The 23,983-nt window shown below is 32.7% G+C and overlaps 1 protein-coding gene across 4 annotated transcripts in view; it reads right to left on the bottom strand.

The window, feature by feature from the left end:
• CLEC16A (C-type lectin domain containing 16A) overlaps window positions 1-23,983 on the bottom strand; it is a 210,556-nt gene that overhangs the window by 90,440 nt on the left and 96,133 nt on the right. For all 4 annotated transcript variants that reach the window (XM_074280551.1, XM_074280550.1, XM_074280552.1 and 1 more), the window contains one exon: window positions 15,114-15,234. In XM_074280551.1, coding sequence (XP_074136652.1) covers window positions 15,114-15,234 — 121 coding nt within the window. The remainder of the gene's footprint in view (window positions 1-15,113; window positions 15,235-23,983) is intronic.

The raw sequence follows: 23,983 nt of genomic DNA, 5'->3' as shown, positions 1-23,983 counted from the left end.
GGGAGTATACTGATGACCTAACAAAGGAGACTGAAAATGCCAGATTTATGGGATGGGAATCAAGAGAACATTATTACAGAAATCAAAGAAGGAGGCAGTATCCAGAAAGAGGAGTTGGGGGACAGTGTAAAAAACTTGCAGACTGGTCAAGTAGTACTAAGAAAAAGTTATAAGATTAAATAGTAAAGTGATTATTAGTAATCCTGGGGTGAACAGTCCAAGTCAAATGACAGGTTCTAAAGTTAGATTTTATGGAACCTGAGAAATAAGCAGGAAGGAGCCAATGATAGTCTTTACTAGGAGTTTAGCTATGAAAAGGAGAAAACATATTAAGATGACAGCTTAAGAGAATAATAAAGACAAATAAAAGGTTCTTTGATTTGTTTTTGTTTTTAAAGGTGAAGAGACTAGGATATGTGTGTAGATGGCAGGGGAGATAACAGTGGAAGAGGAGAAAGAAGATAACAGGAATCGAGGCAATAATACAAAGGTAAGATCTTGGAGGAGATGGGAGGGGAAGAAATCAGAAAGAGAAGACCTATTCCTTTAGCAGAAGTTGGAGCAAATGAGAAGAGCATGGTTAATGCTGAGGAGAGATTTTACAGTAAGGAGTGGGGAAAAAAGAGGAAGGTCACAATCACTTCTATTTTCTTAATATAAATAAAGTAAAGAAAAGTCCTTGACTAGAAAGAGACAAGTAGGGGATAATATGGGAAACTTAAAGAGAGAAAATTTGGACTATCACCATTAAAAGTAATAGGAAAAAGTCAACCTGGAGTTAGACTGTGAAGGACTGAGGAGTTTGTACAGTACTTGACTTTACAGACAGTAGGGGACTATGTATAGCCATAGTTATTAATAAGGTCAGAGAATTAATCACCACCAGATCAGTGTAATATATACTAATAGTAGACTATCAGTCTACTATTGATGTATTTAATTAAATTGGTCCTCAAAAAAACCAGTCTATTGTGAATACCATCCTCAAAGCTTTTTGGCATTGCCTTCTAAAAATCCAATTGCCCAAATGACACAATGAGGATGTCAAACAGCATGTACTATACTAGACCTTCTGTTCTCCCAATTTATATGGATTATGTAAGTCTCTTGTTCCTATCATTTCCTCAACAACTATAATTTAATTGAACAAAAGCTCCATTTTGATATAAAGTTCTCTGTGGTAGAACCAATTTCTGAAGTTCCAAGAGAAATTATTTATTTATTTCTTCCTTATCTCCACTTTCTAGATTTCTATCTGGATACTGGGCTCCTACTTTAGTTTTCAGTAAGAAGATCATTTAGGAACAGGATCTCCTTCATCAATAGTTAACCACAAATGTGGAACTCAATGTAAACAAGCCCCAAATTATATAAACTGAAACAGAGATGAAGCAATTTAATGAAGGTCAAAAAGTGAGGTTACCAAGAACTAGATAAAGGGTAGACTTAACTCTTGCTCCCCTTTCACCAGACTAGAAGTCTAAGGTAACAGGAAAAAAAAAAACACACACAAAAATAATAAAAAAAATTTGGGCTTCAGATATCAACTGGGCCAGGCACAGTATTCATATTCTGTGTATGCAAGTATAAAGAATAAAACAACCTCTATTTGCAAGAAAATTACATTCTAACTGGGGAGATAAAAAAAAGAGAGGAAGATATATACAGTAATAAGCATTAACTGGTTCAACAAAAATGCATACAAAGTAATTAAAAATATGATAATTTGGAAAAGAAGGCAATTGCAGTTTTGGGCGATTAGGCAAGACTTCATGCAGAATAAAGAATTTGAACTGCTTCTTAAAGGAAGAGGGATTTTACAATTCAAAGATAGAGAGAGGATGAATTCCAGGCACAAATGATGGCCTATGCAAAGTTACAGAAATAGGAGAAGGAATTGTCTAATATGACAAGCAAAAACAAGATCAATTTGGCTGGACTACAAAATGTAGAAGAGGGGATAATATTAAATAGGGATAAAAAAAGATAAGTCCAAAGCAGGTTGTTAGGTCTTTAAGGCAAGTAAATACCCTTTATTCAGCAATACAACTACTAAGTCTGTATCCCAAAAAGAGTTTTAAAAAAGAAAAGGATCTATAAAAAAGCTTCTTAAACTATGGATCATGACCCTATATGGGGTTACATAATTGAATATAGGGGTCACAAAAATTTGATAACAATAAAAAGTATTAAATATTCCACCAAGATTTAATTCTTTCTGTAAAAATAAATAAGCATATCCATTTCATAAGTATGTAAATTTGCTTTCATTTTTTATAAATGGTAAAATTATGTATATACTAAAGGATTGTTTTAAAATAAATTTCTTTATGATTTATAATCAGTAAATGTTTGATTTGTATAACTTTTATGTACTCATACACTTGGGGTCAGGTAAAAAATTTCCTCAGATAAAAGGGGTTACAACAGCAGTGTTATTACTGGGCTTATATCCCAAAGAGATCTTAAAGGAGGAAAAGGAACCCGTATGTGCAAAAACATTTGTGGTAGCACCTTTTGTAGTGGCCAGAAACTGGAAGCTGAATGGATGCCCATCAATTGAAGAATGGTTGAATAAACTGTGATATATGAATATTATGGAATATTATTATTCTGTAAGAAATGACCAAAAGGATGATTTCAGAAAGGCCTGGAGAGACTTACATGAACTGATGCTCAGTGAAATGAGCAGAACCAGGAGATCATTATACAACAAGAGGACTACACGATGATTGACTCTGATTGACGAGGCTCTCTTCAACAATGAGATGATTCAAACCAGTTCCAATTGTCCAGTAATGAAGAAAGATATCTATGTCCAGAGAGGGGACTATGGGAACTGCGTGAGTGTGGACCACAACATATATTTTCACACTTTGTTATTGTTTGTTTGCATTTTTGTTTTCCTTCTCAGATTTTTTTTCTTTCTAGATCCGATTTTTCTTGTGCAGCAAGATAACTATTATAGATATGTATACATATTGGATTTAACATATAATCAAACATATTTACCATGTATTGGATTATTGCCATCTAAGGGAGGGAGTGGGGAAAGGAGGGGAAAATTTGGAACAGAAGGTTTTGCAAGGTCAATACTGAAAAAATTACCCATAGATATGTTTTGTAAACAAAAAGATATAATAAATTTTTTAAAAAATGGTCACAAGCAAAGTTTACTTGTCTATACATACAAAAATATTTGTGGCTACTCTGTGGTGACAAAGAATTGGAAATTGAAGACATGTGGAGAATGGCTGAACAAGCTGTAGCATATGAATATAAATGAAATTCTATCATGAAATGTGCATTTTTACATATATTATCACACTCACATTTTTAGCAATTTTTTTTTTTTTTTTTTGAGGCTGGGGTTAAATGACTTGCCCAGGGTCACACAGTTAGGAAGTGTTAAGTGTCTGAGGCCACATTTGAACTCAGGTCCTCCTGAATACAGGGTTGGTGCTCTATCCACTGCGCCACCTAGCTGCCCCCATTTTTATCAATCTTAAACTAAAAATGTACTAAGGCACCTAATAAATCATTCTAGACAATGAGGAAATACCATAGGGAAAAGGATCCAGAAGAATTTTTTCCCCTCCCTCAACCTAAATGAAAGGTTCTAATGTCAATTTCAATGAAAGTAATTATAAATGCAGAGACAACCCAAAACAGGAGAGGGATAAAATAGCAAATGACTTCTCACTCATAATAAAGAAAAAAATCTGGCACTAAACTTTTCATGATTTCAAAGTTGATAGGAAGTTATTAATTTTTTCCAAATCAATCATCTTTTCAGATCAGCTTTGTTTTTTATGACAGAATCTAAAAGGCATCTAAACAAGTACTGACTTCCAAGAGACTTCTCAAAGGGACAGTGATATTTATCATATCAGAGAGTTGCACATAGGTTACATATTTTTTAAGTTTAAAAATATCCTCTCCCAGAATTAAATTGATATACACACACACACACACACACACACACACACACACACACACACACACACACACACATATATATATATATAAAATTTCAAAATTATTTTTAAAAGATTCTGATATTAGTCTTCCAAATAAATCTTGCTAGTGGACCGACTTCTGACTAGCAAAGGCAGACTAAACTGAAATGTAGAAGAAAATGTGAGGATCAAAGTATACACAACAGAGTAAGCTTACCATGATAATCTTGAGTGAATGTTACACAAGCATCTCAAAAGATTATATACAATCGTGAGTCTGTCTTTGTGGACCTTAGGAATGGTTTGTTATAGTATAACTAATAAATACTGGAGTTAGTTAATAGAAGAAACTCTTAATTATTAAAAGTAAGATCTAAATTTAAATCTTCCTGTTCTTTAGAACATAATTAAAATTCTTTCCTTTCTTTTCTTGACATTGGTATCTTTCCCTTAACAACAAAGAGCTTAACAGTGTTTGGTATATAATAGATGCTTAATAAATTCTTGTTCTGTCCCTTCCATCTCCCAATAATGAGCGACAGTTTAACATTTTATTTTCTGTTCTGTCATGGTAAATAATATAAAATGTAACAATAATAATATATGATAGCAAAAATCATAATTCGCCACTCCAATACATCCAACCAATCTGTGAGCATGATTTTCCTAAAAATTAGATGTGACCACATCATCCCTGACCCCAGTCAATAAACTCCAGTGGTTTTCTAATACTTCGGGGATAAATACAAAATCCTTTGTCTTTCAAAGACCTTCATAACCTGGCCCCCCTTCCTATCTTTCTAGTCTTCTTATATCTTACATTCCTCCATGCACTCCAGGGACACTGGCCTCCTTGTTGTTCTTACCACACAGGATGTAATCTCTTGACAAAGCATTTTCTCTGGCTGTGCCCATGCAACACTCTCTCCTCATCACAATCTTCTGACTTTCTTGGCTTTCTTCAAGTCTCAGCTAAAGTCCCATCTTCTGTAAGAAGCCTCTCCTAGTCTTATTTATTGCTAGAGATTGTCCTCTGAGATTATCCCCAATTTACTCTTTATAGATCTACTTTGTACACAATAGCTTGCCTGTTGTCTCCATCTAAAAGGGAGCTACTTGAGGGCAAGAACAATTTTTTTTTTTTTTTTGCGTTTCTTTGTTGTATTCCCATCACTGAGCAGTGTCTTACATATAATAGGGGCTTAATAAATGCCAGCTGACTTTTCCAATAACAAATACTCATAATAGATAATGTGAATATTATTATCATCCTCCTTTGTCAGGTAAAGGAGCTTAAGACACAGAGCAATTACATGACTTGCAAGATCGAATTACTAAGTCAGAAATGGGATTCAACCTGGGTGTCCTAACACCCAGACCAGTGTTCTTTCCAATATACTATACTCTTTGTTTGTTTAACTTCATTAGAGAATTCAGTGGTTACCCTCATCATCACATCTGTTGAGAATTCAGTGGTTACCCTCATCATCATATCTGTTGAGTTCTTGCAAGTCTCTTAATTGGCCTTTCTTGCCTTCCCCCTCTCCAAACCATTTTTCACATGGTCACCAAAGTAATTTTCCTAAAGTATGACCATGTTAATCCCCTAACTTCGATTTCTTGTCTTCTCCAGAGCCAAAATATAAATTCCTGTTTTTCATTTACAATTCTTCACAATCTGGCTTTTTCCTAGTTTTTTACACATTACTTCCCTCTGTTCATCACAAGCCTACATGTAGTTGACTCCTGACCTCCCATTTCCTGGTTCTGTGCCTTTTCACAAGTTGTCTCTCTTGCTTATGATGGTCTTTCTTCTTCATCTTCTCCTTCAGCCTCTAAGTAACCTTAGTTCCCTCAAGATTCTGTTCAAATGCTATCATCTGTTAGAAGACTTTCCTAGTTCCTCCCACTTGTTGGTGTCTTCCCCTCTAAGATTATCATGTACTTACTTTGTATAGTATCTTATAAATATTTACATATGTACATCTCCTCTTAAACTGTATGTTCCTTGAGGGTAGAATTTGTTTTACTTGTCTTGGTTTTTAGCACAGCAAATGCTTAAAAATTTTTGTTAAGTTTAAAGCTGGATAGAAACTGATGAGAATTGTATTGTAGACTTCTTTGGTTCAACAGGTTCTATCTTTTATTATCTAGAAACTATTGTCCAAAGGAATGATGGTATTAGGGTTTTAGATTCTTAGATTTAAATTAGGATGCATATTTGTATCAGAAAGATTCCAAAAGTTTCTTAAATAATATCAAATAACAAATCAAATTATCAGAATGAGAGAGGATATCTTAAATGGAAAATTCTAAGTAAACAAGATCCACCAGATTTAATTCAAGTGCAAAGTTCAGTACATCTGCAAAAGAATTCTGAATAACAAAATATAAACCTTAAGAAAATAAAAATTAGTATTTTAAAAAAAATCTGTAAAAGAAATATTATTTAGTCCAAACTTCAAAGCAAGAAAAGTCATAGTCAAGAATAAAGACTTATTTCCTTTCAGCCAAAGAAAAAAGTATAGATGGTGAGACTTCACATTTCTGTACAACTGGGTATATGACAGGGGCAAAAAAATAGATTATTTAAATACCACACATACTACAGTGATGATGAGAACCAATGAGTGCCTCCACTTTCATTTTGAACTCTAGTGAAGTATTTGGTGAAGATGATTTTTAAAGAGGACCATTTATTTTCAATTGAAAGCTTTTTTATAGCTATAAAGCTGAAAGAATAGACTTGAGTGTTCTGGGGGAAGTGAAAATGGGGTACCCCCACAGAGAAGTTCCAAATTTTTTGCCCCTGAATATTTTAGTAATTATATATAGATAGAATTGAGTCACTCTGATTTCCCATTACACACATTCACACCAACTGTATTGAGGCTTACTCTGGGGTTTTTGCATTGATCTCAAAAAAACTGAATGAAGCATCTGCAGACACATGTTTTTAAAGCCCTGAGCAAGACATATTTTTCTCATAATATCAAAAAAATTGGTTCAAGGAAAAATTTTGAAAATATAACCTTTATAAAAAAGAAACACTATTTTATAAAAGGGCTATTTAGCACCAATAACTCTTTCTCTCTTTTCCTAAGTCCATAGTTGAACTTAGTCTTAATAAAAACTTTCCTTTTTAAAATTACTTGTGAATTTTAAAGTATCTCTATTCTGACAGAAGTCATACAAACTAAGAAGTGTAACTAGACAACACTGCTCTATGCTAATGTTGTTTGTAAAGAGACAATGGTTGAGAAGGAAGGCTTGGAAAGATGACTTTCAGAGAGAGTACTAGTGGTGATGTTTTAGGAAGGATATTAGAAGCCCCAGCATGAATGAGATGGAGCTGATGAGGGAGCCACTTCAAAGGATGTTTGAGGATTTTAGAATAGAATAAAGTAGAAATGACTGAGAGACTATTTGACTTTGGAGGTAAACATTAATGATAAGGCGAGATAAAGGGATTGCCACCAGATCATAGACTTGTAGCTATAAGGAACCTTAAAGAGTGCCCAATCCAATCTACTTGTTTGACAGTCTTTGAGAGACCTTACCCAAAAGTCATAGAAGTAGAGTAGAAAGAAAATTAGTTCCTTTGAGCCCAATCCACTGCTCTTTCTACTGTACTATAATCCAGTTAGTATTGTTATGGAAGGCTAAAAGTACACTATCTCCAATGAAGAAGCTTCTCAATGAAAAATTGAGGAATGTCATTAAGTTAAGGTCTGGGAGCATTTGCTAGAAGTCTGTACTTGGTACTAGTGATGGCTTTAAAGTTCAGAGAGAAAAGAGCCTTGTGTCTCCAAGGATAAAGAAAGATGAAAGAAACAGTTTAACTCTAGTCTGAATACAGAAAGTATGAAGAAAATAAGAAAGATAGGGAATAATCTCCAAAACTTAGTTATAATGTGAGCCATCTAATTTAGGGGATAATAGCCTGAATAAGCTAATAATTAGGTCAGCTTGTGTAATCCTCATTTACCTGTTCTTCTGTTTGTACTTGATGAACATTCACTATTTACTTTAACACTATTGAGTTTATAGTGTTGCATAAACACAGTTATTCAACAAACATATGTTAAATGCCTACAATGTGCCAAAAACCATGTTAGGAGCTAGAGTTATATTGCAACGAGAAGACATATGAAATACAAAGATACTGTACAGCATGTTTAACATATATTGATTGGATTGCTTGCTGTCTAGGGAAAGGGAGTGAGGGGAAGGGAGGGAGAAAAACTTGGAACACGAGTTTTGCAAGGATGAATGTTGAAAACTATCTTTGCATGTGTTTTAAAAATTAAAAGGTATTTAAAATTTTAAAAAGAAAAAGAAAAAAAAGATACTGTACAGGAAAGGAAGCTGCAAAAGAAACGAAAGCAGAAACGTAATTATAACAACTTGAAAGAAGATACCCAATATCCCTCAATTCCCTAGGGTGTTGGCATCAGCAAAGCATTCCAAGCAGCCAGCAAGGAATATAGTCAGGGAGTCTTTGGTCTGGGAAATGCCTAAGGGACAAAGAGCTTATCCTAATAGGTGAGATGCTATATATAGGTATAATGGCTCTCTGACAGAGAACCTGAGCAATGAGGACTGCTAGAAGTGAGGGGAAGGAAACAAGCTTTGGAAACTGCACTAGTTTGAGTTCAACTGCCAAATGCAATTATAGGTGTCTGACATTGGAAAACCTTGAACACATTACTTCTCTCCCTGGGTCTCAATTTCCTCATCCTAAGAATGACAGATTCATCCCAATGGCCTCAAAGTTCTATAAGTTCTTTTCTAGGGTCCTATGATCTGTGTTAATTTCACTGCAACAGGAGAGCAAACAGCTTTATGGGCATCAGAAAAGGCTAAAGGTTATACTAGCCATTAAAATTACATACATTTTCCTGCCTAAGAACTTTGGAAAGTCCCAAATATTTTAGAAAAAAGCAAAGCATAGTTTTAAAATTTGAGAGTCAGATAAGGGTAATGAAAATGATAGGTGAATGAAAAGATAGCTTTAAGCATCAAACTGAAGAAATTAGGAAGATGAGATTTTTCTATATGAACATTTTTGGGAGGCGGAAGGTAGAAGAAATATCTATTTTAAAAGGAATTTGGTTCTATTTAGAACAATTGTATCCAAAATTGAACAAAATGTAAAAAACATTCAGATCTCAATTTCAAGGTAAGGAATTTTTTACTTTAATTATAAAATTAATAGTCTTCAAAGAATAGAAGATCACTCCTGCCTGATGATATTTGAATGATAAATTGAGCTGTTCCTATGACTGGTGTTAATTTTTAATAACAGTATTTGAAGTTTTAGCACAGTATTTTCTTATAATTTAAAAATTTTAATATAGGTGTTATTTTCTTTCTTTTTTGCTGAGGCAATTGGGGTTAAGTGACTTGTCCAGGATCTCACAGCTAGGAAATGTTGAATGTCTGAGACCAGATTTGAACTCAGGTCCTCCTGACTTTAGGGCTGGTGCTCTATCCCCTGCACCACCTAAGCTGTCCCATATAGGTGTTATTTTCATAAAGTTTAAGAACCAGAAGAAACTTTAGAATTTAGAGCCTATTATAGTCACTAGCACACAGTAGGACCTTAATAAATGTTTGCTTCTAGTCATTTTCTAGATAAGAGAACTGAAGACTGAGAGGGAGCATAGTCACTACTGATAGTAGCTTAAATTCCAGATCATGTTTCCTGAATTCCGTGGCTTTTTACTTTTGACCACACAGTCTCTCAAAGACACCACAAATATGCCTGCATTAGAGATTTTCTGTAGGCTTTTTATTTCTTTTGGGAAGTAGAGGATACTGGACAATATGATTTGATAGATGGGGAAATCAAGAAGTAAAGGCTTACTATATATGTATCTAATTCTAATATGCCTCACAGTTTAACTCATTTATTATCTTATGCTCTTCCCACAGAGTTTCAAAATTACTTCCCCCATCATATACTTCAATGGGATCACGTCCATTTTAATTCATTGCTCCCATGTCACCATAAGGTGATCTCTTAACAATGTTACAGAAGAGTCACATTAAATATAGAACAGTTATCTTAAAATCCTCTGAGAGGAAGGATTTGTTTCTAGCCCTGATATCTGATCAACCACAAAACACCCAAAACAAATCTCTAAAGAATCTGCAGATAACATGACCTTTAATAAAGGTCTAAAGTCAAAAGAAAACTAGCTCTCAGGGCATAGTACTCACTCTGGTAAGCATATTTCCCTCCTTTCCTTAACTGATTTTCTTTTTAAATTACTGAAATTTTAAAATAATTGCTTAAGAACTCTTAATTAATCATAAAAATCCTGTGTATATATGTGACCTCCTAAATACTTGTTAGTAATGATGAAGAAGAGGATGTTAAATGATAAACAGCTTTTATCTTCCAAACATCTTTCAGAGGAATGCAGAATGTGAGGACATTTTATAGCTTTTGTTACTAGAACATTGAGGAAAAACTAACTGAAGTTTTTAAGATGCTCTTAGTAACAAAACTTGCTTCTTAGTTTCTTTATCCATCAAAAGACAATTAATAAACTGTTGCCTTCCTATAAAATAAATTTGTTAGATAGTAGCCTGAGGCCAATCCTCTGATGTATAGTGTATGCAGAAGGATAGATTTGAAAAACAAATTTCATTTATTTCTATTCAAGCCAAAGTGAAAATGACAACTTTGGCTTTAATATATTTCAAGTTTAGAACTCTTAGCTATTTCTTAAAAGATAAACAAAAGTGGAGGGGAAAAGGCAGGAGTAGATAGGAGCAGAGGTAATAATTAGAACAAAACTCTTAAGTGGAGAAACCACTCATTTCAGAAAATGCTCATTCAGGCTTTTGGTGGCAATACCAATTCACAGAAAATTTTTAAAAAAATTTAAGAAGATAATATGATTACCTACCTACTGTGAAAAATAAAATAAAACATTGCATTCATTAATAAACACAGAAATTAATGAATGAAAGAACATAGTCAAGTGATTAATATTAGGAAATCACTTCTATTTGAATAATTTTTTTAAATAGCTAAGACCAACAGAAACTCTTCAGACCCATAGGGAAAATTACTATCTGGTTTTTGCTAGCTAGTAAGCATAACTTTAAAAGGTAAAGTTTAACACTCTCTTTCCAAATACTTTTTTAAAGTTTCCCAACACCAACTAAACATAGAAAGTCAGTTAGAAAGATGAGTTTTTTGCCTTTTCTGAAAGAAATGTCTTAGGTTTATTCCAGCACATAAAAAAGAATATATAAATGACCATTTACTTCAGTAGAACATGTCTCTAAAGCACCTCAATTATGATTGTAAGTTTGTAAAAATGGGGAAAGATTACAGGAATATACATTAAACCACATCAATGAGCATTACTGAAAAAAAAGTTGTAGCAGACAGGTACCAATCAAATAATCAATATGCAGGAAACAACTACATCATCCTGCTTTAAAAGTACAAACTAATATTACAATTTGATTTACTTTAAGAATATCTACTCATATAAAACCGACAGCTGTATTATAATCACATTTCCAGTCAGTTTATAAGACAAAATTTTGTTTCTCTATTTCTTCTTCATTTCTGAAAAAAGGCCAGCAGTATTATTCATCAAACACTCAGAGAACAAGTATAATTCATAAAGAGAGGGGAAATGATGTAAATTTCATGTTATCATTTCCTTGGAAAATTGACAGTTTAATTCAAATATGATCCTCTTTCTGATTAGTATAACATATAGCCCAAGTTTCAAGGAGGAAGAAGAAAGAGCATGTTGGCAGAACATTAATAATACAAAAAAATAATTAAGATTGGAGTGGCTAAGTTAACAAAAATTAAAATACAACCTACATTATGTGTGGATCTTTAAAATCTTTGTGTAAGGTTTCATTTGAGCAAAAACAATTTAAAAAAAATTGTATTTCAAATTCTATGGAAAATGTTAGGACATCTATAGTTACGAGAATTTGTGAATGGCAACAATGTACAGTGTGTAAAAATTTTGTTTTAGCTATATTTAGGCCCTCCTTAAAAAGTCCTGCTATTACAATTGTTTCAAACCACTAAACTTTTAACACTTAAAAAAACCAATTTCATATTAATAAAATCACCTTAAGTGTTTATGAATAATTAATGTGGTTGTTATACCTTGTTATTTTAATGTTGTTTCCCATATGAATAAATATATTTTAAAATAGACCAATCAAACTTGAATTGCATTCTCTTTCAAGAGAAAACAACAAAATGGGGAAAATATTACCCACAAAAGCCACAATGGCCACATGCATTTGCTCTTCAAATGCCAGACACTTGCCTCTCAAATTTCATTCTAACTAACTCAGCTCACTCTTCTCTTCTTTTGCTCAAGCAACTCTTTGTCTCTAAGTACTTGAACCTGAATGGCATGATTGCCATAATGTACTTGGATAAAATGTTGACCTGTACCTTTTATCATTCAACTATTTATTCCAAAAAATTTTTCAAAAAAATTCCACTTGAATTAAAATATACTTAAGGTGATTGCAAGATGCTATGATATGCTTTTTAGTATATTGATGTTTAATGATCACTAATATTTTAGTCTTTCATATTACTCTTCTGTTCATAACTATCTTGAAAAATGTTGCTTTTTTGTTTTAAACAAGGCTAACTATAAAAGAAATGAAAAAGTACTGAATCAGTTTTATGGAAAGAATTTTTGTATAGTGATATAGGACCATAACAATAAATACTGTTGTTATTGTTGTTTCAGTCATGTCTTAACTCTTCCCTTACACCATTTTAGTTTTTCTTGGCAAAGATAGTGGAGTGGTTTTTCATTTCCCTTTCCAGCTCATTTTACAGATGAGAAACTAAAGCAAATAAAGCAAATTCTTGCCTAACTGGTAAGTCTCAGTGGTACTGCTTACATTTTTATCTGTCTAAGATAATTTGGTGGTTTGATTTCCCTTCTAGTTCTATGATCTTATGATACTGATCTTATGTTATTTTCAGTGAATATATTCAATAAATTCCAAGAAATCCACCTACATAAAAGTTATGAAACACCTGGCAGACTTATAATTTTTCAAATATATATGACTACTTTATTCAGTTAATTAATAATATGGTTCCAGTGAAAGCAATGGCATAGGTCTGAATCTTAGATGATCAAATATGTTTCACGATCACAGACTGTACCCCAATACTTGATCAGTTATCTTGTAAATGTGTGCAACTGTTCATGAGAGAGAAAAGTTAAAAGTTCACAGACAACCATCAATAACTCATTCTTGCTACTGGAAAAACAGCTGAAACTGCATGAGTTGGTAGCATCACCCCTGTATATAAAAGTAGCACATTATTACTACTACTATATATTTCAAAATTACTTAGTTCTTGGGATTAAGAAAGTCTGGACAAAATGAGTAAGGCAACCATGGAAAAATTATAATGCTCCTCATTCAACTTTAAAGAAAATAGTCAACATGTGAAGGAAAATCAGGCAATGTGTAAGGATTTTGGACAAAATCTATTAATCTAATGGTAACATTAATGTAATTCTTCCAGCTTGTGTTTCTACACAATTTTCAGCCCAAGATCACTAGGAAGCTTAAAAATATGGGAAGAAACTCATAAGAGGGAAAGAGGATACTCTAAGGGAAGATTTAAAATTTTCCAGTTATACTGAAAATTATACTGAAGTGTTAGGTTAACTAAGTGCTAATGAGATAATGAGATATTAGGTTCTTACTAAGTGCTAAGTCAGTACTTGACAATTCTCTAATTCAGGCCTTTACTGGGGAGGAGCTTGCATGCTTAGGAGGAAGTAATTTTTCCCAGAAGCTCTTGCAACTGTTCGGGCGCCAAATTGCTATGGTCCAGTCTAACTCCTCTGAAGGGCTCAGAATAAGTCCTTGTCAGGATAAACAAAAGTCCTTGCCCCACGTTGGGAGCCAATATGTAACGTGCTGTTGTCTCCAGAAGCTGCTGATCGCTCTCTGGGAGGAGATCTGCTGTGTCAACTCAAATCTCTCAGACAGATTCTTCTTCCTGTAGAGAACCGTTGTCTCCAGAGAGTTGCCGTTAACTCTCGTCCAGAGAAGTGATTTCCCTTCCTACAGAGAGCTGCCTCAAGTCTGGTCTAAAGCAGAGACTCCCTATCTCTGGAGTGCTGCCTTCTTTTATCCTCCCAGAGAATGGGCGTGGGATAATACAAGGGCTTCTGGGAAAAATTACTTCAACCAATGAACTTGCTCCTCTTCTTACTTTGTACTTCTTACTTTCAAAACCATTAGGTCTAAAAGTTTAAAGAAACTACTTCAAAGAATTACTTGAGAAGAACACAGTGTCAAACAAAACTTCTCCAGTAACCTTTCTGAATTTAGCCATAACTCTTGATTTGCTTTTACTGTTATAATAAATTTTCATTCACTAGACTGTTTGGAAGAATTGCTTTACTCAGGCTTAATCCCTTTTAGGTCAAATGGGAAAATAATTCAAAAAACGCAGTGAAATGATCCCAGTTAGCCAACTAATCAATTAAAACTGGTAAGTAAAATACTTTGGACCTTTATTTCAGTTGGCTATCCATAAAGATAAGGAGAAAAGTGTGCATTTGCCAGCATGTCTACTGACATTTAATTTCCCCTCACTGATGAAAATATTCATGGTCAAACTCAAGAAAAACTTATTAAAAAATATTTCACCACAATCAAACTAAGCAACATAAGCAATCCAATGCTCTTGTGTCACCTATTAGAAATGACAATAGTAATAAGGCAAAGGCACAATAAAGGAAGCAAGTAGCATAGACAAGAGAAGTAAATTGTCTAAGGTTCTAAAAAAGGGGGAAAAGAACAGATGCCAAGAAAATAAAAATAATTAAGAGGCTGAAAACAAGTAAAGATGGGAAAAACTAATTGGCATAATTCTACAGATATAGAAAGGGGTTAAAAATAAAAAGAAGCATTCATAATCTGAACTCAAAGTAGAGAAAAATTCAGTGTATTTTCTTCATATTAGAGTAGACATTACACAGATGCAGTATGGTTACTAAAACTGTTATTTATCAAGACAAAGGTCAAATGTTTATTTGTTTAGCCCCTGTAAAGGATGTTGTTAACTTTCTCCACAGTTACAATGAATAATGAAGGCTTACTTACTCAGATCCAGGACATCATCTGTTTTTATCAAGTCCTCTTCTCTTGTCAGTGGTAACTGGGTCTCTGGTTCATCTCGAAGCTGCAGTGACAGTGAGCGATACATGAAGAAAACTCGAATTGCCTAGAAAAATATATAAGAAAATAGAAACAGTAAAATTGCAGTTTTGTTTATATAAAACTCTACATAAAAATCATAAAGGAAGATCTAAATGCAACTCAGTGAAACACACACACACACACACAAGTACACATGCACACTCATCTCTTTTAGCCTCACTCTTCTGGATAATTATACCTGGATAACCAAGGTTTTCATGGCAAAAGGAAATAATCAATTAAGCACGCACTATAAACCAGGATCTATGCTAAACATGGATGAACAATAAGCCTACTCTCAAATGTATTTTTTAAAAAATATTTTACTTTGGGGGTAGCTAGGTGGCGCAGTGGATAGAGCACCAGCCTTGAATTCAGGAGGACCCGAGTTCAAATCTGGTCTCAGACACTTAACACTTCCTAGCTGTGTGACCCTGGGCAAGTCACTTAACCCCAGCCTCAGGAAAAAAAAAATTTATTTTTTCAATGAACAAAATTCAAATTTTCCCCGGCCTCCCCCAAACACTGTAAAAAAGCAAGCAAACAAACAAAAATCTAGTTAATATTTATAGTATGATAACAGCACTTTTTGTGACAGTAAAATATTAGTAAAAGAGTAGATATGCATTAATTAGGGAATGACTAAACATTATAGCTCCTAAATAGTAGCATATGGAATATTAAGGTGTTATAAATAATTATGTTCCACATGAATTGAAGCAGAGTGAAGTAAGCAGAGCCAAGAAAACTATATACAGAATTACAACAATGCAAATAGAAGCAACAATTTTTAAAAATGAGTAACTGTATCCAAACTATGAACGGGAGTCAAAGAAAGAAATATGAAAAGATACCTCTAGCCAACATTTTTTATAGAAGTAAGAAATGCACAGGTATTATACATTGCACATGTTTTTGGACTTTTCCAATGTGTTGATCACTTGTGCTAATTTTTTTCCTTTTTAAAAAAATACTAATGGTTGGGTAAATTATGGTATATGAAGGTTATGGAATATTATTGCTCTGTAAGAAATGACCAGCAGGAGGAATACAGAGAGGCCTGGAGAGACTTAAATCAACTGATGCTGAGTGAAATGAGCAGAACCAGAAGATCACTGTACACTTCAACAACAATACTGTATGAGGATGTATTCTGATGGAAGTGGAAATCTTCAACATAAAGAAAAACCAACTCACTTCCAGTTGATCAATGATGGACAGAGGTAGCTACACCCAGAGAAGAAACACTGGGAAGTGAATGTAAATTGTTAGCACTAATATCTGTCTGCCCAGGTTACATGTACCTTCGGAATCTAAAGTTTATTGTGCAACAAGAAAATGATATTCACACACATGTATTGTATCTAGACTATATTGTAACACATGTAAAATGTATGGGATTACCTGTCATCGGGGGGAGGGAATAGAGGGAGGGGGGGATAATTTGGAAAAATGAATACAAGGGATAATATTATAAAATATATATATATAATAAAAAATTATTAATTAAAAAATACTATTGGTTATATGGAATGACTGTCTGGGAGAGGAAGAAATACTTGGGGAAATTATGATGAAGTTAGAAAACAAAGACATTAATAAAAACTTAATTAAAAATAACAAATATATGGTCAAGCAAAACAAATTCCTGAATTAACTATCTAAAAATAGATGACTCATTTTGCAACTTGTGTTCATCTCCTCTGCTTAATTTTAATTGCCCCAAGTTAACACATGATAATACTGAAGTAGGAGAAAGTGGGGACAAAACCAATAAATATTTAGGCAAGATTTTAAACTTTATCCCTAATAACCTTTCCTTTGGGGTACTGAATTTGTTCTTCTTTCCATTCTTTGGATGATTCTCTTGTAGAGCATTAACATGGCCAAGGAGAGTCACAGAATTTGCAGTTGGAAATGACCCTGGCAATCATCTAAGTTCAACCTATACCTGAAAGGAATTCCCATCACAACATATTTGAGCAATCATTATGCTTCAGGAAAGCACACAGTAAAATCAGAGGAAAAGTAACAATTGATCTGCCACTTATAATAAAGAAAATCCATATAGGGGAATTGACTGGATAGAAAATAATTAATTTTTATACAAACCAAATGTTTTGGGGCTTCATCTTGCTTTGGCCTTTCTCTCTCTGTCTCTCAGTCAAAAAAATAAAACACACTCGAGATTCTATCATTATTGTCAACAAAAATTTTTGGTGAAGAAAAAGAAAAAAAACATTTAAGTTCTTTTAATATCAGTGAAACTGTATCTTTACCTCCTTAGAAAAATAGTACTCAGACCTAAGTGTCTCTCTTTTCACATAAAGAAGAAGAAATCTGTTTTTTCAAATCGACATCAGAATTCCTAGCAGTTACCAGTCACCTAGTCTCAATGGCCATAGTTTCTATTGTATAGTTTCATCATCTCCAAAATGAGAGATTGTTAAGTGGACTACAAAGAATCTTCTAGAGAGTTCTAACATTATAAATGATGAAAGTTCTTATTTAAAAACCAATATAACTTGTCTTATAATCCCTATCAGGTAGATAGCACAAATACTATTATATCTAATTTACAGATGAACATGAGGCTAAGGGAATGGCTTGCCTATAAATGTATGGCTAGGAAATAGAGGAAGAGGACTTGAAATAAAATTATTTGATTCTAAGTCCAATGTCATATTTATTATATTATGCTAAAAAAAATGGAAAGTATTCCTCCACAGAAGTCTTTATTTTTGTTTGAAGAAAGATGAATTTCCACTGGCTAATTTCCTAAATGAGCCTCAAGAAGCTTAAATAAGTCAGTTTTATGCTTTGAGCTCTTCTAAGGAAAGGCTTAAGTAATGCTATTGCTTTTTTTTTTTTTCTTTTTAAGAAGTTTAAAATGTCTGTACCTACATAAATAATATGTAAAGAAACAGAAAAAAATAGCATAATCCCATCAAGCAATAGCCACTTAAACAAAGGCTCTAATTAAACCCATGCATTTATGCTAGGTAAAGACGGATTCTGACAGAGCTATCCTAATATGTTACACAGCACCAATTGTGGGTTGCCACTGACAAGTTATTTCAGTTTAAGATTTCAAAAGAAAAGTTCTGCCCACATATGAAATGGAGGAAAAGCTCTACCAAATTTTCAGAAAGCAGAAGCTTCATTTTCAAGTCACCAGTTTAATACACCAGAAGTATAAAAGTGAAGTATTTAAGTGAAGAGAAATTAAGCAGAATCCTGGCCTGGACATATGAAAATAGAATCCTATGTGTCTTACTACAATCCATTTCTTTAAAAAGTGAAACCTCAAAATACAAAATGTGTGTTGAATTTGGCTCAAAATGCAGGTCTTTTTTGGTAAAACATCTGGTTTCACTATGAACAACAAATGGGAAATATTTCCAGGAATATTTAAAAAAAAATAAAATCTCCCATTACATTTCCTGTTTCCTATACAAGCCCATAAAAGAAAGTATCAAGCTTAAGAATACCAGACACTGTGAATATTAAAAAGCATATATATGAAAAGAGCAGACAGCTATATTTCTGAGCAGGACTAATCCAATTATGATCAAACTTTGCATAGGCAACAATATATAGTATCAACATGTGCCTTTGAAGTCTGTCTATGCACCCAGTTACTCCCTCATAATGGCCAAAGATAAGTTCTTTTGTTTTTTCTCCTTGAACTCTCTCACACACATACTCATGCCAAAGTCCTGATACAAGAGTCATCTTTTTTACTTATTAATTTTAAAAATTATATTTTTCTCAATTACATATAAAAATGATTTTTAATCTTTGTTTTTATAATTTTGAATTCCAAATTTCTCCTTCTTTCTTTCCTTTTCCCCATCATTGTGAAAGCAAGCAATTTGACAAAGGTTATACATGTGCAATCATGTGAAATATATCATGCTTGTGAAAGAAAATATAGATTAAAAAAAAAAAAAGGAAGCAAAACAACAATATGCTTTGATCTGCTTTTAGAGTCCATAAGTTCTTTCTCTGGAGGTGATTTTTCATCGCAAATCTTTCATAATTGTATTGAATAATTTATTGCTAGAAATAAGTATGTGACCTATACTGGATCAATCACAAGATTGCTATAATTGTAATCAACATTCTGGTATTGCTCACTTCACTTTGCATCAGTTCAAGTAAGTATTTCCAGGTTTTTGTGAAAGCATACTTATCATTTCAATAGTATTTTATCACAATCATATAGTACAACTTGTTCAGCAATTCTCCAATTTGTAAGCATGCCCTCAATTTTCTATTCCTTGCCACCAAAAAAAAACCAAAACTCTTTAGGATATAGACCTAGGAGTGGTATTGCTGGATCAAAGGGCATGTATAGTTTTATGGCATTGGGGCCATAGTTCCATATTTCTCTCCAGAATGGATGGATTAATTCACTATTCCACCAACAGTGTTTTAGTGCCCTAATTTTGCTACATGGCCGCCAACAGTTGCCATTTTCCTTTTTTGTTCTATTAGCTAATCTGATAGGTATGAGATTGTTTTGTTTTTAACAAATTAACAAACAACTCTGAGTTGCTTTAATTTGCATTTCTTTAACATAGAAATTCAGAACATTTTTTCATGACTATAGATTTGATTTCTTCATCTGAAAACTGCTTGTTCATATTTTTTGATCATTTTTCAATTGAGGAATGATTCATATTAATATAAAGTTGACTTGGTTATCTATATATTTGAGAAATGGGGCTTTTATCAGAGCAATTTGCTATTAAAATCCTCCCTGCCCCTCCCCCCCAAATTTTCTGCTCTTTTAAAATCTTGGCAGTATTGGTTTTATTTGTGTAAAACCTTTTTAATACAATGTAACCAAAATTACCTATTTTGTATCCTGTAATGCTTTCTATCTCATCTGGTAATAAATCCTTCCCTTATCTACAGATCTGACAGGTAAATTATTCCATGCTCTCCTAATCTGCTTATGGTATCTTTGTATCTAAATCACATATCCATTTTGATCTTCCCTTGGTATACAGTGTGAAGTGTGGTCTATACCTAGTTTCTACCAAACCATTTTCCAATTTTTCCAGAAGTTTTTGTTCAACAGAATTATTGTTCTTAAAGCTTGGACCTTTGAGTTTACCAAACACTAGATTATTAGTGTGTACCTAATCTATTCTGCTTATCCACTACTCTATTTTTTAGTTAGTACCTGACCATTTTGATGATTACTGCTTTGTAATAGTTTGAGATGTGGTATACTAAGGCTATCTTTCTTCACATTTTTCCCCCCCATTAATTTCCTCAATATTCTTGACCTTTTGTTCTTTGATGAATTTTGTTAATTTTTTTTCCTAGCATCATAAAATGATTTTTGGAGTTTGGTGTAGCACTGAATTAGTATATTAATTTAAGTAGAATTGTCATTTTTGTTATATTGTTTTGGTTAAGTTATGAGCTATTTTCTCTCAATTGTTCTGATCTAACTATTTATGTGAACAGTATTTTGTAACTGTATTCATATAGTTCCTGCATCTGTCTTGGCAAGTAGTCTTCCAAATATTTTATATTGTCTATAGTTATTTTTAAATGGAATTTTGCTATCTCTTGCTGCTGGGGTTTGTGGGTTGTAAATAGAAATGCTGATGATTTGTGTGGGTTTATTTTAAATCCTGAAATTTTGCTAAAGTTATTATTTTGACTAGCTTTTTAGTTGATTCTCTAGGAATCTCTAAGAATATCATCATATCATGCAAAGAATGATTATTGTGTTTTCTTATTATCTATTCCCTCTATTTCTACTACTTATTTTATTGCTAAAGCTAGCATTTTTAAATACAGTATTGGATAACAATGATGACAATGGGCATCCTTACTGATCTTACTGGGAAGAATTCTAGTTTAGCTCCACACTAGATAATACCTGCTGTTGGCTTTAGATGAAGATTGCCATTTTAAGAAAAGCTCTATTTGTTCCGATACTTTCTAGACTTTTTAATAGGAATGAGTGTTGTATTTTGTCAAAGCCTTTATTGAGATAATCATATGAGTTTTGTTGATTTTGTTATTGATATGGTCAATTATGCTGATAGTTCCCTAATACTGAACTAGCTCTTCATTCTTGATGTAAATCCACCTAGTTATTGTGTATGATCTTTGCAATATATTGCTGTGGTCTGCTTGTTAGTATTTTACTTAAAATTTTTGCATGGATATTCATTAAGGAAATTGGGTTTATAGTTTTCTTTCTCTGTTCTGGCTCTTCTTGGTTTAGGTATCAGCACCATAATTGTATCACAAAAGAAATTTGGTAGGAGTCCCTCTTCACCTGTTTTTCCAAGTATTAAAATTAATTGTTCTTTAAATGTTTGGTAGAATTCACTTATCAAGCCATCTGGCAATGGATTTTTTTTTTTAATGAACTCACTGATGGTCCACTCAATTTCTTTTTTTAAAATAGGATTATTTAAGTGTTCTACCTTCTCTTCTGTTAATCTGAGCAGTTTATAATTTCGTAAATATTTTTTCATTTCACTTACCTTGTCAAATTTATTGCATATAATCAAGCAAAACAGCTCCTTATGGTGAATTTATCCTTTTCACTTGTGGTAAATTCATTCTTTTCATTCTTAATACTGGCAATTTGGTTTTTTCCTTTTTTAAAAATCAAAATAACCAATGGCTTAACTTTTTTTTTTTATTGTTTTTCCCCCCAAAATACCAGCTCTTAGGTTTATTTATTAATTCAATGGTTTTATGACTTTCAATGTTATTAGTTTCTCCTTTAATTTTCAGGATTTCCAATTTGCTGTTTAATTTGGAATTCTGATATATATACATACATACATACATATATATATATATATATATATATGTCTGTCTTTATTATCCAACCTTGTCTTCTGCTGTGTAAAAATAAATGAAAGACAGGATACCAACTGACCAAGATTTCCAATTTGCTGTTTAATTGGGAATTCTGATATAAGATTTACATAAACAAACAAATAAATGTGTATATATGTATGTATGTGTGTGTGTGTGTATATATATATGTAAATGAAACTTCAAGGCCTTCTTAATTCCTTTTTGTTCCAACACAAATGATAGGATACCAACTGACCAGGTACCTTCTAAAAATGCTAATCAGTCATTTGTCCAAGGTCACACAGTCATAAGATATGTAAGAAGAACTTACATTCAAGTTTTCTTCACTCCAAGTCCAGATTTATACCACTTCAGTCTGCCTCATTTTTAACACAAAAAATTGAATTTAACAAAATTACTGAATATAAAGAAAATGCTTATAGAGTTAAATACTTAGATGGGTTATTATATAAAATTCCTATAGATTCAAATACTTAAATGGATTACCAACAGAGTTAGTTTTAGAAGGAGTTGGCCCAAAATAATTTTCAATTTGGAAATATAATAATAATGATTTTCAAATTAAAGAAGTAAGGCAAGGTGTTGAAAAGTGATTCTGGTATGTTATGGAATATTATTGTTCTATAAGAAATTCAGTAGGATGAATACAGAGAGGTTTGGAGAGACATACATGAACTGATACTAAATGAACTGAGCAGAATCAGAAAATCATTATACACTTCAACAATACTACATAATGATCAATTCTGATGGATGTGGTTCTCTTCAACAATAAGAGGATCCAAATCAGTTCCAAGTGATCTGTAATGAACAGAACCAGCTACAGCCAGAGAATGAACACTGGTAAATGAGTATGGACCACAACATAACATTTCCACTCTTTTACTATTTGCTTTTGTTTTTTTTTCTTCTTAGGTTAATTTTATTTTCTTTCAAAATCTGATCTTTCTTGTGCAACAAGATAATTGTATAAATATTGTACTTAACATATACTTTAACATATTTAACATGTATGGGACTACCTGCCATCTAGGGAAAGGGGTGGAGGGAAGGAGGGAAAAGCTGAAACACAAATTTTTGCAAGGGACAATGTTGAAAAATTACCCATGCATATATTTTGTATATATTTTGTGTATATATATATATATATATATATAAATTTATTCACCAGAATAAAAAAAGAAAAAGAAAAAGAAAAAAAAAAAGAAAAAGAAAAAAAAGAAAAGTGATTGTGGTTTCTTCATCCATGAAGTACTCTACAATTTGTATATGGTTACTTATACATAGAAAGAAATACTTGAGAAATACGCTTAACTTCCAAACACCATTTTAATGTGAATTATTTCTGAAAATATGACAAGAACTCCACTGATTAGAAAATTCAGTTTGAGAGGATTGAGGACTTAAATCCAAATTAGTATCTCCTTCACCACTACTACCCCTTATTGCCTCAAAAAAAAAAAAAAAAAAAAAAACCCTTCAATTTCCTCATGGTTATGATAAAGAAAAATGGATTGGAAGTTTCTCTATGAATGAAGAGGAAAAAAAAATGGAAAAAGAAAAAAACATTAAATAAAGATATTCATAATATTACTTTTAAGAATGATGAAAAAAGATGAATAATGTATTTTAAGATTTGATTTGCCAAGGAAAATGTCAAATCCTGGAAGGGCTTAGGGAAAACATGTAAATTAATGCATTACTGGTAAAACTGAAGTGGTTCAGTTATTCTGAAAAACAATTTGGAACAATCCTCCCCCAAAGTCACTTGACTGTATATATTCTTTGACAACTATTAGGTTTATACATCAAAAGGATAAAAGGAAAAAGGGAAAAGAGATAATTTGCATCAAATCTTTTTGTGATGGCCATGAACTGGAAAATAAGGAGTTTTGTTGTTCAGTTGG

The sequence above is a fragment of the Sminthopsis crassicaudata genome, chromosome 1, assembly GCF_048593235.1.
Source record: "Sminthopsis crassicaudata isolate SCR6 chromosome 1, ASM4859323v1, whole genome shotgun sequence".
NCBI classification, from domain to species: domain Eukaryota; kingdom Metazoa; phylum Chordata; class Mammalia; order Dasyuromorphia; family Dasyuridae; genus Sminthopsis; species Sminthopsis crassicaudata.
Note: the sequence above shows the minus strand (reverse complement) of the source record. Positions and strands in the feature narration are given on the sequence as shown.